General features: G+C 38.3%; 1 protein-coding gene across 8 annotated transcripts in view; it reads left to right on the top strand.

Annotated features, from left to right (window-relative positions):
* CEP295 (centrosomal protein 295) overlaps positions 1–16,897 on the top strand; it is a 60,132-nt gene that overhangs the window by 18,600 nt on the left and 24,635 nt on the right. For 7 of the 8 annotated variants that reach the window (XM_023511498.1, XM_023511494.1, XM_023511483.1 and 4 more), the window contains 8 exons: positions 4,168–4,308; positions 6,670–6,853; positions 7,059–7,226; positions 11,016–11,234; positions 13,471–13,566; positions 13,718–13,821; positions 15,990–16,127; positions 16,730–16,827. In XM_023511498.1, the coding sequence (XP_023367266.1) occupies positions 4,168–4,308; positions 6,670–6,853; positions 7,059–7,226; positions 11,016–11,234; positions 13,471–13,566; positions 13,718–13,821; positions 15,990–16,127; positions 16,730–16,827 (1,148 nt within the window). The remainder of the gene's footprint in view (positions 1–4,167; positions 4,309–6,669; positions 6,854–7,058; positions 7,227–11,015; positions 11,235–13,470; positions 13,567–13,717; positions 13,822–15,989; positions 16,128–16,729; positions 16,828–16,897) is intronic. The other variant, XM_023511500.1, reaches the window with a different exon arrangement.

Below are 16,897 nucleotides of genomic sequence, written 5' to 3'. Positions count from 1 at the left end.
TCGAAGATTGGATCAGTAGTTACAAAACAGTTTTTTTGTTTGTTTTTTGAGACAGTCTCACTATGCCGATACCTCAGTAGAGTGCTGTAGCATCACAACTCACAGCAACCTCAAACTCTTGGCCTTACGTGAATCTCTTGCCTCAGCCTCCCAAGTTGCTGGAACTACAGGTGCCCACCACAACACCCAGCTTTTTTGTTGTTGTTGCAGTTGTCATTGTTATTTAGCAGGCCTAGGCTGGGTTCCAACCCCCCAGCTCCCGTGTTATGTGGCCAGTACCCTAACCAGTGAGCCATGGTTGAGCCTGCAAAGCAGTTTTATGACAGCAGTCCCAGAAACTAAAGCTTTGTGTACTGATTGAATAAGATGCTTCTGAATATTTTCAGAAATAGATTTATGATTGTACACATTCTAAAATTTTCCTTTATTTGTTGCTTCATACCATCATTTAGGAGAAAACTGTCCTAAAAACCTGGGATTTAAAAGGTGATAAGCAATGTTTGGCTTTCAGGATAAAATTCATTTATACTCAGCTTATATTACATATATCACATGCACAATAATTTAGGATTTTTCCTGAACTATAATGATGGGATACTTACAGCAGATATCATATAAAAAATACTTGCTTTTGGCTCGGTGCCTATAGCTCAAGCGGCTAAGGTGCCAGCCACATACACCAGAGCTGGCAGGTTCGAATCTACCCTGGGCCTGCCAAACAATAATGACAACTACAACTAAAAAAAAAAAAAAAATAGCTGGGTGTTGTGGCAAGCGCCTGTAGTCTCAGTTACTTGGAAGGCTGAGGGAAGAGAATCACTTAAGCCCAAGAGTTTGAGGTTGCTGTGAGCTATGACACCACGGCACACCACCCAGGACAAAAGCTTTGAGACTCTGTCTCAAAAAAAAAAAACTTGCTCTATTGGTATATGTGTTTTTTGGTTTTGGACAGTCTCACTCAGTGCCCCGGATAGAGATAGAGTGCTGTGGTATGGTGAGCCACTGGGCTCGGCTTGTATAAATGTTTGAATAGTTTTCTTCAGCTGCTTTCTGCAAATAAACTATTTTCAGGCCTGGCATGGTGGTTTAGGCCTGTAATCCTAGCATTCTGTGAGGCTGAGCAGAAAGATCCCTTGAGTCTCAGGACTTTGAGACTGTCCTGAGCAAGAGGGAAACCCTATCTCTACTAAAATAGAAAAAGTTAGCCAGATGTTGCATTGTGTACCTGTAGTCCCAGCTACTCCATAGGCTGAGGCTGGAGGATCTCTTGACCTCCAGGAGTTTGAGGTTGCAGTAAGTTAGGCTGATGCCACCATACTCTATCCTGGGCAACAGAGAGAGATGCTGTCTCAAAAAAAAAAAAAAGGCAGAAAAAAAAGAAACTGTTTTCATTTGTCCAGTTAGCCTTTTTAACACGTAAGAGCTGCTATTGTATTTTTTTTTAATATCCTGATAAAGTAACTCCAAAATCTCTTGTATGTTATAAAATACATCTTTGGCTAAAGTACAGGGATGCAAGTGGCCGGCTGTCGTCCCACTTAGAGTCAGTAATTCTCTGCATGTTCTGCTACAGTCACTTTCTATACATACGACTAAACAAAAGTGCATATGTTTGAAAGTCCTGCATTACTGTGGCTTTCTTCATATCTATTCTTTTGTCAATGACAGTTACATAGCAATTTTTTTTGAGACAGAGTCTTACTATGTCGCCCTGGGTAGAGAGCTTTGGCGTTGTAGCTCACAGCAACCTCAAACTCCCTGGCTTAAGTGATTCTCTTGCCTCAGCCTCCCCAGTAGCTGGGACTTCAGGCACCCGCCACAATCCCCAGCTATTTTTGGTTGCAGTTGTCGTTATTTAGCAGCCTGAGCCTGTGGATGTGGCTGGTGCCCTACTCACTGAGCTACTGGCATCCGAGCTGAGCACTTTTTAAAAAATGTGTTTTTCATTCTAAAAGTATTTCTCCAATCCGATCCAATTTATTGTTTCCTGTGAGACCTAGAAATGGCTGTAAAAGGTAAAGCTGAAATAGTTAAGTTCCTCATCAATTTACCATGTTCTATCATACTTAAAAAGACTTCTGTCCAAACATGAGATGCACAAGGTACAGGGGTGTATTTATTAATATCATTTACCATTTTGTGTACATAGGTTATATTTCATGAAAAATTTTTTCAGAAACATGTTGTCTAAATAAAATTTCTTGACTGGGATTCATAATTTTTGCAAATTTCACATACCTTTTATTTTCAAGTACTGAAAATGTTATCTAACAATTATTTCACCATATTTTTATTTAAGTTTTTAATTGGATTGACACAAATCTATAAAAGATTGTTTTACTAAAACATTCTTTTAAAATCTTGTTTTCAAGTTTGGTCAGTAAGAGTAAAATTTATTTTTTGGTCCCTAAATTTTTGCTAACCCTTCATTTTCTTCATATCCTTAATTTATTATGTCTGGACTGATAAGTTATCATGCATATTATATGCTATTTTGAAGTTTTTCCTTCCCTTAAAATTTTGGTTTGCCATGATTAACATTCTGCTTTTAATTTGTCCTCGTGAGATGTGAATAAGCAACCTTTTTCTTAAAAACATTATGTCCTAAATGAATTGAAATACTGTTCTTAGAGGTTATTTTGTTTCATTGTTATACCTGTTGATATACTAAAGAGTTCTATTGAGATTATAATTTTGACTTGATCAAAACCTTTTTGTTGGCTCGGCGCCTATAGCTCAACCGGCTAGGGCGCCAGCCACGTACACCTAAGGTGGCAGGTTCAAATCCCCAGCCCGGACCCGCCAAACAACAATGATGGCTGCAACAAAAAAAAAGCCGAGCCGGGCGTTGTGGCGGGCGCCTGTGGTCCCAGCTACTTGGGAGGCGGAGGCAGGAGACTCGCTTGAGCCCAGGAGTTGGAGGTTGCTGTGAGCTGTAAAGCCATGGCACTCTACCCAGGGGGACAGCTTGAGGCTCTGTCTCAAAAAAAAAAAAAAAACCTTTTTGTTCTGGTGTTATTTAGATTTACATAAATACTTGCTGGCTTAAAGAAGATATAATATTGTTAGTAAACTTGTTTGGCTGGTGTATTCTTTCTCAATTTGTTACCTATCAGTCTCTACCTATTTGTCAGTCTTTGAAAATCTTTAATAATTTTACATGGTCATAATTATTGTTTCATCTAACAGAATTTCAACATATCAAGGAAATTATTTTCCGCTAGTATAATTAGTATTTGGCTTCTACATGCTTCTCTGGTTTTCGTTTTTCCCTAAACAAAAAGATTTTCCACTCCTGATTAGATTTAGAATTTTTTTTTTTTTTTTTTGAGAACAGAGCCTTAAGCTGTCCCCCTGGGTAGAGTGCTATGGCTTTACTGCTCACAGCAACCTCCAACTCCTGGGCTCAAGCGAGTCTCCTGCCTCCACCTCCCAAGTAGCTGGGACCACAGGTGCCCGCCACAACGCCCGGCTCTTTTTGGTTGTAGCCATTATTGTTGTTTGATGAGTCTGGGCTGGATTTGAACCCGCCACCTTAGGTGTACATGGCTGGCGCCTTAGCCGGTTGAGCTATAGGCGCCGAGCCTGTTTATAGATTCTTAACTACTAATTTGTGGGTATTTATCTTTAAGCAGTATTGATTTAATGGAATTTATTTTCTTAAAAAAGATGGAGGTGCCCAGCGCAGTAGCCTGTAATCCTAGCACACTGGAAGGCCGAGGCGAGTGGATTGCCTGAGCTCAGAAGTTCAAGACCAGCCTGAGCCAGAGCAGGACCTCATCTCTAAAAATAGCCAGGTGTTATGGCTGGCATCTAGTCCCAGCTATTCAGGAGGCTGAGGCAAGAGGATTGCTTGAGCCCAAGAATTTGAGGTTACTGAGAGCTGTGATGCCACAACACTAGTGGGAGCAACAAAGTGAGAGAGTCTGCCTCAAAAAAAAAAAAAGATGGAGGAATGTGTTTGGATGAGCATAACCTGGTTTGAAATGAACAACTTGTAAAACTTTGAACAAAGAATTTGATCCTTTTCATAGATGGGTGCTGGTGATAATTAACTCTTCTTACCATTTAATTTAAGTAGAAAACATAGTTTTAAAGTTTTATTTTTTAGTTGTTATTTCACACTTCTGAAAAGAATTATCTAAAGTGTTGTTGATTGATTGCTAGCCAGATGCTCATTTGGCTGCTGCAGAAGAAGCAAAACGATTGGAAGAACTGCAGAAACAGGCAGCACAAGAGAGAACGCAACAGTTTGAGAAGGCACATGTGCGGGGTTTCCAAGCAATGAAAAAGATCCACCTGGCCCAAGTAAGAATTGAATTCTCTCTGACCACTAAAGATGGACTTGCTGATAGCATTGCAGAGCTGATTAGTGAATGCGCTCAAAGAAGGGTGGGGAGGGTTGTAAATACTGTCTCTGATTCATAGGATTTTAAATTTCCTAACTTTCTTTGCCCTCCTGTTTGAAGTTTTGTTAAGCTATTCTCACAGTGTTACTGCTGTTCTAAAACTTTTTTTTTTTTTTCTTTCAGTTCTTAGCAAGGGCTGGGTTTGAACCTGTCACCTCCGGTATATGGGGCTGGTGCCCTACTCCCTTGAGCCACAGGCACCGATCTCTGTTCTAAAACTTTTACTGATGAATTTATTAAAAGTTTAATATTCTAATCAGTGCAGGAAGAACTGGAGAAGAAATTAATCACTTTTCAAATATAATTTTTTAATTGTATTTGTGCTATATAAATTTGAGGATTTTAATTCCTTAAATATTTATTGATCAAAGCAGCTTTTGGCTTTGCAGAACATTGATTCAAAAGTAAAGTCATGATCCTGCTATCAAGGAGCTTTAAAAAAGTGCCTGTCAGAGATGTGCAAAATATGTGTCATGAAACTGGCCTTATGGCTGTGCCTTTACTTCTGTCATGTTTATTCATTTAGTGTTTAACTTCTGAAATGTAGCATAGAACTAATTCTTAATTCTGACTAGTGATGTGGGTGTTTTTAAACACCCATTTAGGAATGAGTTTCTAACAAGTACTTAAAAACTCATTGGGAATTAAATATTTAGAAAAGTTTATGTACATAATTTAAACTAAATCATAAGCTTCTCCCTTAAATTTTTAGCTTTTATATCCTGGGAGTGAATTATTACTATAATAGCTGAATGTCTAAATTATTGTCAGTAATTCTGACAATTAAAGCTTAAGCCTATAGAAAAACACACGTGAAAAGCAGCCATAAATTGTACAGATTCTTCCATAAAAGCAGTAGTGGGCTCCATAGTCTTTCTGCTAGGATTTTCCTCTCTTCTTCACTAATTAGCTGTTTGATCTCAGGCAAATTATTTAGCTTCTCTGAGCTCTGTTTCATCATCTATTTTTTAAGGATTAAATGATGTTAGAAAAGAAATGTGCCTTGAATTTCCTAAGTTCCCAGGAAGTGGTCGTGGTTAGTGGTCATTGCTATTATATAATCTAAGTAGAATAATATTCCAATCTTTCAGTCAGCTAGAATAGTATACTTATTCAAATAACTTTGAAGTTAATTTAACAAGATGATTAAAATCTTAATATAGGTGAAATAAATTCACTTATAATTCTTTTTCAGGGCATAGCAAAAAACAAAATTATCCCAAGTGACAAACACTTTGTTATGCAGGCTTTCTCCACCTTATTATAGACTTGATGTCACTTACATAAGAATAGTTGTTAAAAATAGTCGAATCTCACTGCTAATAGAGGATTTCCTTTTTCTTGTCTGAACCTTTCTGCTGCAGACTGTTTTTGTGCCTTGAGGCCTTGTTTTCTGCTCGTGTCTGTGGACACTAGTATTTGGCCTCTACCTGCTTCTCCAGTTTCCATTTTCTTTAATCGCCCTTGCCTTCCGTGCCCTAGTTATGAGGCTCAGTGTATATTCTCTGAATACCTCATTCCTTTATCTGCATACCTTTGTGTGGCAGTGGTTTTTTCTTCCACATACTCATTCTCTTTTACCCACTTTTATCTGATAAATCCCTATCCCAGGGAATGTGACATCTTCCTTTATTCCCCTCTTAGGGCCTACCTCCAAAATTCAGTTAGATAACTTCACTAAAACACTGTGCTTACACTTTCATATAAGCCACACTCTTCAAGCTTAGAGGAATACATTCACATCCCCTTTCAATCATGGGGATTCATGAGAGTGTGAAGTAGCAAGAAATATTTTCTCTTAAGCCTTGGTGTTTTGGTCTTAAGTGTCTGGTTCTTAAGTGTCTTGAGTCTTGGTGGTTATATGAAACAGATATATGGAGAATTGGAACAAAGTTAGGAGCCGTGGCAACTTACATACAAAATAACTTTATGACTTTGCTCAGAAAGAAAAACTAAGACTGTAGATAATTCTTGAACCACCCTCTCATAGCACTTACTAATATAATACTACCTGTTTGTTGGTCTCACTAGTAGGCTAGAGTTGAGATTGTATCCCTAGCACTTAACATGGTATCTGGCATTTAGCAGATATTTGTTGAATAAATAGATGAATTATTGTCTTTTTGTGGTAGAACAAATAGCAGAGGATGAGGGGCACGGTAAGGCCCTACTCCTCACAATTTCTACCACTTTCCCCCGTTATTAATGTTACTATACAAATTTGTGATTCAGCTGTCATTCGTTCTCTTTATTCTTGAAGAATCAAGAGAAACTAATGAAAGAACTCAAACAACTACAACAAGAGGACCTGGCACGTAGGAGACAGACTGTAGCACAAATGCCACCACAACTGGTTGAACTTCCATACAGACGCAGTGAAATGAAAGAAGACTGGCAGAGAGAGTTGGAATTCGCCTTTGAAGATATGTATAATGCAGACAGGAGTAAGATGCTTTCAGTAGACTTTCAATAGTGTGTTTAAATGTTTGGGTGGGAAAGTATATTTGTAGTGATAAAGCAGGTTTTGATAAGAGTTCTGTTTTGAAAAAGGCCCTCACATTTTACTATGTGATGGCCTTTAAAATTTTGTGATCAAATTCTTTTTAATCATTTTGGAATGGAAATTTGTCTCTATATTTCTTTATTAAGAGGTGAAAGGAAACCTGATTTTGCACCTTGAACCAGAGCCTTTGCCCACTGTGACTGATCAGATCCAAGATGAAGAACTGAACCTTTCAGTGGAACAAGAAAATTTAGATGAAGCTGAAAACCTTCCAGTGACAGAAGCTGAAAGAATATGTTCTAGTGAAACAGACGGTAAAAACCCCTTCTGAGCTGAACATCACAGTATTTCACAGGGAAGAAAATGTTAATCATTAGCCAATAATTAGGAATATCTGGTTTATTCTAAGTGCAAACAATGACTAATAGTAATTGGAGTGGTGGCAAGAGAAAACATTCTTATAGTTGCATCATTAAAGATCCTTTACATAGGAGGAAAGCTATTTTATACATATGTACATATAATTTGATGATTGCTATTTAAGTTTGATGCTGAATTTTGCATTTTTTTGGAAGGTTAGCATAGACATTCATCAAATCACCAGAGAGCCTGTTGTGCTCAGTGATTGCTGGTACTTCCCGTATGATGAGGAATAGCACAAACTGGGGTTGCCTAACCTTCATCTCTATCCCTAGCATTCTGAACTTTTTTTCTTGGCTGTCAAACAAGTGCGTAAATCTCAGTGTCTAACAATAAACTTATCGTCACTTGCCTGCTGAAGCCCTCTCTTCCTCTCTCCCTTACCGTAGTGGATGGTGTCACCATGTGTAATTACCCACGCTGGGCCCATGTGAGTTACCTTTAATATTTCCCTCCCTTTTACCTCCACATCTTCTCTTTGTAAAATGACCTCTTTTCCTCCCCCATATTTACTGCTATTGGCTTTGTTTAAAACCACTCAGCCCTTTCTTATTAGCCCCGCTCCGCCCTCTGGTGTGGGGTAGCCCTTGGGGGTTCCAACTTTATGTAGGTCTCCTCAGGTTGGGGCTCTTTATCTCTTACGCCCGCACTGCTATCCGGACAGAAGTGTGAGGTTACTGGGTTTTGACTTCTGTGTAAACTTGGCAGAAGGTGATTTCAGGACTCACTTGCTTTCCATGCAGGTTTGGATTTAAATTTCATTTTTGAACTCTCCAGAATCTTTTGCTTTCATACCAGATCAGCAGTGTCTTTAGAAAGTTATTTTCACTATTTCATTCAGCTTTTTCCATTATTTTCATTGGGAGTATCATTCATATTGCTAGTCTGTCAAAATTAGAAGCTAACAGGAAAATTTTTGTTTGTTTGTTTGTTTGTTTGTTTTTGAGACAGAGTCTTACTTTGTCACCCTCGGTAGAGTGCTGTGGTGTCACAGCTCACAGCAACCTTAAACTCTTGGGCTTAAGTGATTCTCTTGCCTCAGCCTCCTAAGTAGCTGGGACTACAGGCGCACGCCACAACACCTGGCTGTTTTTAGAGATGAGGTTTCACTTTGGCTCAGGCTGGTCTTGAATTTGTGAGCTCTGGCAATCTACCCACCTCAGTCTCCCAGAGTGCTAGGATTTCACAGGCGTGAACCACCACGCTGACCTGGGACAATTACTCTTTAAAGCCTGCGCATCCTATTTGGAATTACTTTGATTTTTAAAAAAAAGCTAGGAATCCCATTGTTTTTTAATCTTTATTTTAAAATTTTGGCAACTATTGCTTCTCAGTCTTTTGGCTAAGATTAGGCTTAGTAAATATTAGTAACTAATTTGTTTATTGAAAAAGAGTGAGGGCTGGCACAGTGGCTTATTCCACTATGTAATCCCAGCAATTTGGGAGGCCAAATTAGGAGGGTCACTTGAAGTCTGGAGTTTGAAACCAGCCTGAGCAAGAGTAATATCCCTGTCTCTACAAAAAATAAGAGATTAGCTACTTGGGAGGCTGAAGTAGAAGGATCATTTGAGCCCAGGAGTGTGAGGTTGCAGTGAGCTATGATGATGCCGCTATACTCTAACCAGGGCAACAAGAGTAAGAACCTGTCTCCAAAAAAATAAGTAAATAAATAAAAGTAGGTGGATTAATGGTGAGTGAAATGAAAGACTCCAGTCAGAAAAGAATACCTAAGTTATGATTACATGTTTCTATGAAGTTTTGAAAAATACAGGCAAAACTAATCTGTTGTTTTGAAGTTAGAATAGTGACTGTCTTTAGGAGTACATTGATTGAGTGGAAAGAGGCATGAAGAAACCTTCTAGGTGCTGGAAACACTCTATATACTTTTCTGGATGTTGTTACATGACCGTAAAATTCATTAAGCTGAACACTTAGGTTTTTGTACCTTATTGTTTGTAAGTTATAACTCAGATTGTTTTGGACTTTTTTTTTTAGTTTAGGTTAGATAAAACCACAGTCTGCCAGTTTTTAACTTATTAAACATATTTTTAAATTTTATTCTTTAATTAATCCATAGAACTATGTACTTGCATCATTTTTGTCCTTTTAGAGAACTGCCAGTATTATACTAAGTTTTGGCATTGTGCCATCAGCCCATGTGGGAAAATGTTTGAAGAAATAACTTTATGGTTTTTTTTTTTTTAACTGAAGGAATCTGTTTATGAAGATAGGTAGGAGAAATTTTTCCCAGATAGTACCAGGAATAATTTGGGAACAATTGATTTGCTTTTTGGTAATAACGAATCATGTTTTCCTCTAGTTTAGTAAGAACAACAGAGCTATATGTGGGACTGTTATCTAGCATAGAATATAGAATCTCACAGCCCATATTTATAATATTAATCTTACCAATTAATTAGAAGGTACTGTATTTTGCTGCATAAACATGCTCCTGTATGTAATGTGCACCCATATTTTTGGCCTATACTTTTAGGAAAATGCTCCTCTAGAAAGGAGCTGGCTTTCAGCTGGGAGAGACGTATCTTGGGAGGGCTAACACTGCCCTGGTAAGATGTACATTGCACTGCCTGCCTGCAGCTGCCCACTCTGAAGGCTGCCCCTTCTCTCTCCTGGGAGCCCTTCCCTCCCAGCTGTCTCAGAAGCCACAGTGGAGATGGCCACAAACATGGCTGGTGGAGTGGGAGCTCCTGAGGCTGCTTAGCCCACAGGCAACCAGGCAGGTCCCTGGGGCTCCCAGTCTCCTTCCCATGGCCGAGCCTTGGCTTTGGCCACCTACCTCACCAGCCCCACCACCGCCCTCTCCTCTGATTGTAGCACTCACTCGAGGCCACTCCACCTAGCTCCTCCCAAGCAGGAACCCCATGCAGCTGGCAGGCCCAAGTGGGAGGGCAGCTGCCCAGGAGGTCTGCTGGGCTCCCCTGCTCCTGTGACTTACTGCTCATGCATAAGGTGCATCCCTATTTTTCCCTCAAACATTTTGGGAAAAAGTATGCATTATATACTATATTTTTGCCATCACTTAATAAGGAGAATAAATATCTTCCTGGTAAGTTTTTTGTTTGTTGGTAGTATTTTTTTTTTTTTTTTTTGGAGACAGTCTTACTTGGTTGCCTTGGGTAGACTGCTGGAATATCAGAGCTCACAGCAACCTCAAACTCCTGGGCTCAAGCAATCATCCTGCCTCAGCCTCCTGGCCTCCCAAGCAGTTGGGACTATAAGCACTCACCACTCCATCTGGCCAGTTTTTTTATTTTTAGCAGAGACAGAGTCTCTCTCATGCTCAGGCTGGTCTTGAACTCCTGAGCTCAAGCAATCCACCTGCCTCTGTTTCCCAGAGTGCTAGGATTACAGGCATTAGCCACCAAGCCCGGCCTCTTCCTAGTAAAGTTTTAAGCTTGAAATTCATGTTACATGCATATTTTTGGAAAATAGTTGAATTTTGGCACCTTTGCTATTTAAATTTAAGTTGAAAAATTATTGCTAATTATAAAACAGTGATTCGAGTCAAATAACATTGTTGTATGTACTATTAAATTGTAAATATTGAGGAAAATAAAATTGTGCTTTTAACTAGTGGTTATGGTGGTAACTGAGCATGAAGTTACAACAATTTGCCTGATATTAAATTAGTGCTGAGTAAGTTTTTTCTTTCTTTCTTTTAGTTCCCTTGGCAATGAAGACCCAAGAGATCCCTTCAAAAGTTCTTTTCAAGAAATTATTAAATAAGATCCGAAGCCAAAAATCTCTCTGGACAATTAAATCCATGTCTGAGGATGAAACTGAAATGATTACAAATAGTGAAACTGGTAGTAAAGCATCAACAGTCGAGTCAGGAACGATTGTCAGCAAAGAGAGAGCACCATCCTCTGGACAGGAGCAAGGTGGTTCTTTCTAAGAGTCTCATTTTATATAAATCTTTTTTAAGTTGTTTGAAATATGCTCATTCCTGAAAAAAAACCAAAGTATTATATAGAAGTCAAAAGGAAGAAAATATTATTCTGCTACTTAAAGGCTACAAACAAATGTGAAAAATCTTAGTAAATCACATTCCAGACCACTTTCAATATAGTCCTGTTATTGGTATACCTGTATATGTATTAATTCCAGTGTAGTCAAGGAATCAAATTTAATAGTTTCTTATTATTTAGGCTATTTCTTATTTTTCTTGGTACTTCTTGTGCTGCGGTAGGCATCCTTTTGGTGAAGTCTTTGGGTAATTATGTAATAGTTCTGTCTCCCACTCACCCTGTAAAACCTCCTTGAGGTACCTACTTATGTAGGTAAGTAGGCCTTATCTAAGGACACCATGGTGAATGAGAAAAGGCCTCAGTCTGTTCCCTTCTTTCATATCCTACATCCAAACCCTCAGCAAATCCAGTTGGTTCTGCCCTCAAAATATCCAAAGCCCGATCATTTCTTTCCAACTACATCTTCACATAAGCCCTGTTTGTTTTCTAGGGTGGGTTCCTGTAGTAGACTGCTGTCGTCAGCTTTTGCGTCTCCCTGTTATAGTCTGTTCACAGAGTAGTCCTCTTAAACACTCAGATCAGCTCATGTAATTTCTCTGGGTGAAACCCTCCGATAACTATGAGTTTTACTCAGTAAAAACCAAAGTGCATATAGTGACTTCAAAGTCTTCCATGATCTGTGCACACACCCCCACCACTACTCCCACCCTCTCTCTCTCTTTGGCTGCATTTTCTCCACACTTTCCAGCCATTGCACTGTAGACACCAGCTTCCTTACTCTTCCTCAAACTGAGCGAACAGATGACTTTACAGTTGCTTATCTTTTTGGCTAATTTTTGTATTTTTAGTAGAGACAGGGCCTTACTTTTGCTCAGGTTGATTTTGAAGTTCTGACCTCAAGTGATCCTCCCACCTTAACCTCTCAGAGTGCTAGGATTACAGGTGGGAGCCACTATACCTGGCCTAATTTTGTAATTTTTCCTGGAATAATTATATGATGGTTCTGTCCCGGGGCTGGGTATGGTGGCTCATGCCTATAATCTTAGTACTCTGGGAGGCTGTGGCTGTTGGATTGCTTGAGCTGAGGAGTTCAAGACTAGCCTGAGCAAGAATGAGACCCCTTCTCTACTAAAAATAGAAAAACTAGCCAAACTATAGAAAATAGTTCCAGCAACTCAGAAGGCTGAAGCAAGAGGATTGCTTGAACACAAGAGTTTAAGGTTGCTGTGAGCTATGATGATGCCATAACACTCTGCTCAGGATGACAGAGACTGTTGTCTCAAGAAAAAGCTGGTTCTATCCACCACTCATTCTGTAAAACTTCCTTGAGACCTTTTCTTGTTCACCATGTGTCCCTAGGTAAGGTATACTTCTCTAGCACATATTTGCAAGTAGGTGCCGAATAAGTAATTGAGTAAGTGAATGGATGCTCCATGGAAAGTGGCCACCCTGATATGATCAGAATAAATTGCTTTAACTTATCCACTATGGTTTCACAAATAAAAATCCTAGTATGTTAAGTATATGAGGGCTACATTGATATTTCTTTTGCTTTTCTTTTTTTTTTTTTTTTACTTAGATACCTTGTTTATTCTATTTAAGCTTTTTGATTGTGTTTGAAATTCCATATATCTTTTTAATCTGTTCTTCACTGTTTCTTTTTTCATGATTTCAGTCTTCTTATGTCTTGGGTTTAATGAGTAATATTAATATATCTGCTCAGCAGAAGGACTGGTTCTTTTTTTTTTTTTTTATGAGACAAAGTCTCCCTGTGTCGCCCTTGGTAGAGTACCATGGCATCACAGCTGACAGCAACCTCAAACTCTTGGGCTTGAGTGATTCTCATGCCTCAGTCTCCTGTGTAGCTAGGATTACAGAGATCCAACACAATGCCTGGCTATTTTTTGTTGCAGTTGTCGTTGTTTAACTGGTCTGGGCTTGGTTAGAACCCGCCATCTTGGTGTATTTGGCTGGCACCATAACCACTGTGCTACAGGCACCGAGCCAGAAGGACTGGCTCTTAATTGAAACATTCAGATAGACCAAGATTGAATTGTGAATCTCAGTGCCAGAGTTTTGTTATTTTGCTCTAATTTCTTCTTGACAATGATAATATCTTCATAATAACAGTAGTATTATCTATTAACAGTTGTTGAGAGTGATACACTGACGATTGAGTCTGGACCACTTTCTAGTGAAGATGATAAACCACTTTCATGTAGTCCAAACTCTGGAAAGGAACAAGGTATTTCTTTTTATCACATCCTTAAGCTAAAGATGCTTGACTCCTTTTTTATTGCTAACAAAATTACATGTAAGCAATGAAGAAAGAACATTATTGCAGTATCATAATTCTCAATTATTGCAACTTATTTTTGTTTGGGGGATTCTATTAGAAATAAATGAGACTTCGCCAGTCACAGCTGTAGCTCAGAGTTCAGTTCTACTTCATCCTCAAGAAGAAGCAACCAGAATTAGAATGTCGGCAAGACAGAAACAGGTAATTTAAAATTTTATTTTAAAAATTTTCTTTTTAACCTCAGATACTGTAATTTTGTTTGAGAAATGAAATTTGTTTAAATGTCTGTCTACTTTCGATACCATGTTTTCTGCTTGGTCTTACACATCCATTTAGCTGTAGAATCCATTTGGTCTTTGCTCATGCTACTTACTTGACCCTTGCTACATCTAAATACATCTAAATACAAAGCAGTATTTTAGACTTTCATATATATCTTACCTGTAAAATGTGTAAGTTTTTAAAAGCAGAGGCTATTTCCTTAAAAATTCAATTTATCTAACATAGTTTATGATACAATGCCTTGATTAGTAAATGCACAATAAATATTTATTGAATTAATGGGTCTTTGTCATAATATTATTTCTTTTAACCCACATTACCTTGAAGGAGGCTAATTATTGCTAAGCCAGTCAGTTTATAGTCATAGTTAGTTTTTCAAATACACAGCTGGGAAATGAGAATTATGTGAGCCAGTATTTCTTCTCAGATAAATGTTTTCTAATCGATAGTCTGAAATAGTGAGTAGGACTTCCTGTGATGACAGAAATGTCCCATATCTATGCCCAATATGGTAGGATAGAATACTTGAAGTGTGACTAGCATAAGTGAAGAACTGAATTTAAATTTGATTTAAATTGAGTTTAAGTTTAGTCATATGTAGCTAGTGACTACTGTATTGATAGTGCAGTTCTAGAGATGTTACAGAACTGTAAACAATCTAAATTCAGTGGCTCCTGTAATGAAATAAAGTAAGGAAGATGAAGACAGGAACTCTGCTGAAGCCACTATTGCCTCAGTAGGAATAAATAAGTAAAGAATCAGATCTTTTATTTTAGAAACAAGATCATTCTTCATTATCGCTAGTGGAAGTACTCCTACTTAATTCAGTGAATATGTATCTGTGTCAGGGACTGTACTGTAGTCCTGACCCCTAACTTTTGGGGGATATGTTCCATCATCCCCTCTAGATGCCTGAAACTGCAGATAGTACCCAACTATATATATCCGAATTGCTTTTTCCTTTCCAGTTTCATAAACAGGAGATTCATTCATTGTTAACCATAGATTTTAGCAAGCTTAGCACACCTTTGTCTTTACTCATTAAGTCAGGAACTTTTACCTTTTCACTTAAAGGAATCACTTTACAACTTCTGTGATATATCTGAATTACTAATATCACTTCTCTTTGCACTTTGGGGCTATTATGAAGTAAAATAAGGTCTGCTTAAACCATAGGCACTGTGATAACTGTGACAGTCAGTCTTATAACCTGGATGGCTCCTGAGTGACTGGTAGGTAGAGTCTGCATTGTGGATATGCTTGACAGAGAGACAATTCATGTCCTAGGCAGGGAAGAGCAGGACAGAGCAGGATGGCACAGGATTTCATGCTATTTAGAACAGTGTACAGTTTAAAACTTAAATATTGTTTATTTCTGGAATTTTCCATTTAGTATTTTCAATCAGCTGTTGACTGTAAGTAACTGAAACTGCTAAAAGCTAAACTGTGGATGGGGGGAAACTGAGGTACTGAATTTGGCAGGCTGGTCTTTATCCCCATAAACCTTAGAGTTACTCATGCGTGTTTGTTCATATTACTTGCAGTATATGTGTACTTGAATAATACTAGAGTTGATGTGTCATCCTTCGCCATTTTCTTCCTCAGAATGTTGTTCATTGTACTATTATTTAGCTTCTAGATAACTACACCTCTTAACCATGTGCCTAAGAAATCAAAGTTTTTTGGGAAGCTTGGTATTTAATTTCTTTAATCATTATTCATACTAGCAACAATGTATCAATAAAATTAAAGGTGTGAACATAGAATTTGGCTGCACATCATTTGCTGCTTCTCTGAAGGTGCTTCTCTAGTGTTGATCAGGGTTTCACCGTGCTCCCAGAACACAGAAATAGTTAATGGGCTTATCCTTTCTTCTGCCTCTTTTTATTTCTGTCCTTTTTTCTCTTTTCCCTCTTTTTTTTCTATCTTTCCCTTTCATCCTCAATAATAAAGATTAAAGCATCACAACTTACCTCTTGGATGATTGTTAAGTGTGATGATGAGACATGTTTCTTTTCAGTATAATGCTTATCAGTCTTTCTTATGGATGAACTTGTTAACAGATCAATAGTATTTTTGCTACCTAGATAATGGAAATAGAAGAGCAGAAGCAAAAGCAGTTGGAATTACTTGAACAAATTGAAGAACAGAAATTAAGATTAGAAACTGGCTGCTTCAGGGCTCATCTGGAAGAAGAAAAAAGGAAAACCACTCAACCGACAAGGGTAGGATGCAGGAAACCTTGTCCTTCCATAAACCATGGGCAGGGGCAGGAAAGATGAGCAGTCAGAGCTTTTAGAAAAGTAAAATGCTTTTTTTTCTTTTTTTCCTTTTGAGACAGTCTCACTTTGTTGCCCTCGGTAGAGTACTCTGGCATCACAGCTCATAGCAACCTCCAGCTCCTGGGCTTAAGCGATTTTCTTGCCTTAGCCTCCCGAGTAGCTGGGACTACAAGTGCCTGCCACAATGCCTGGCTTTTTTTGTTGCAGTTATCACTGCTGTTTTTTAGCTGGCCGGTGCCAGGTTCGAACCCGCCACTCTCTGTATATGGGGTCGGTGCCCTACCCACTGAGCCACAGGCGCCACCTGTAAAATGCCTTTCTAATTCTATTTGGTCACTTCTTTTAATAATATGTACATATATAAATACATTCGCACCAGCACAAGGGCTAGTACATTACTAAATTTCTTACTAATGGAAGTACTAATCTTTTTATGAAAATAAAGCTATTTGGAAGTTTTTAATTATAGAAATTTAGTTTATATAAAATACTTCAGTGCTTGTTTCTGAAATTGCCTTTTAATTCATAGCTTTATCTTTTATCAGGTTGCTGTTGCTTCAGCCTCATGCACTACGGTTTGTGATGAAGATAATCATAGGCAGATGATTCATAACTATCAACATCAGCTTTTACAGCAAAACAGGTATTAGCTAGGATATAATTTATTTGTGATAGTATGTGGCTACATTTTTAAGATTTTTTATTTGGTTTAT

This window comes from Otolemur garnettii, unplaced genomic scaffold, assembly GCF_000181295.1.
Source record: "Otolemur garnettii isolate 467f Iridium unplaced genomic scaffold, OtoGar3 scaffold00001, whole genome shotgun sequence".
Lineage (NCBI taxonomy): Eukaryota > Metazoa > Chordata > Mammalia > Primates > Galagidae > Otolemur > Otolemur garnettii.
Note: the sequence above shows the minus strand (reverse complement) of the source record. Positions and strands in the feature narration are given on the sequence as shown.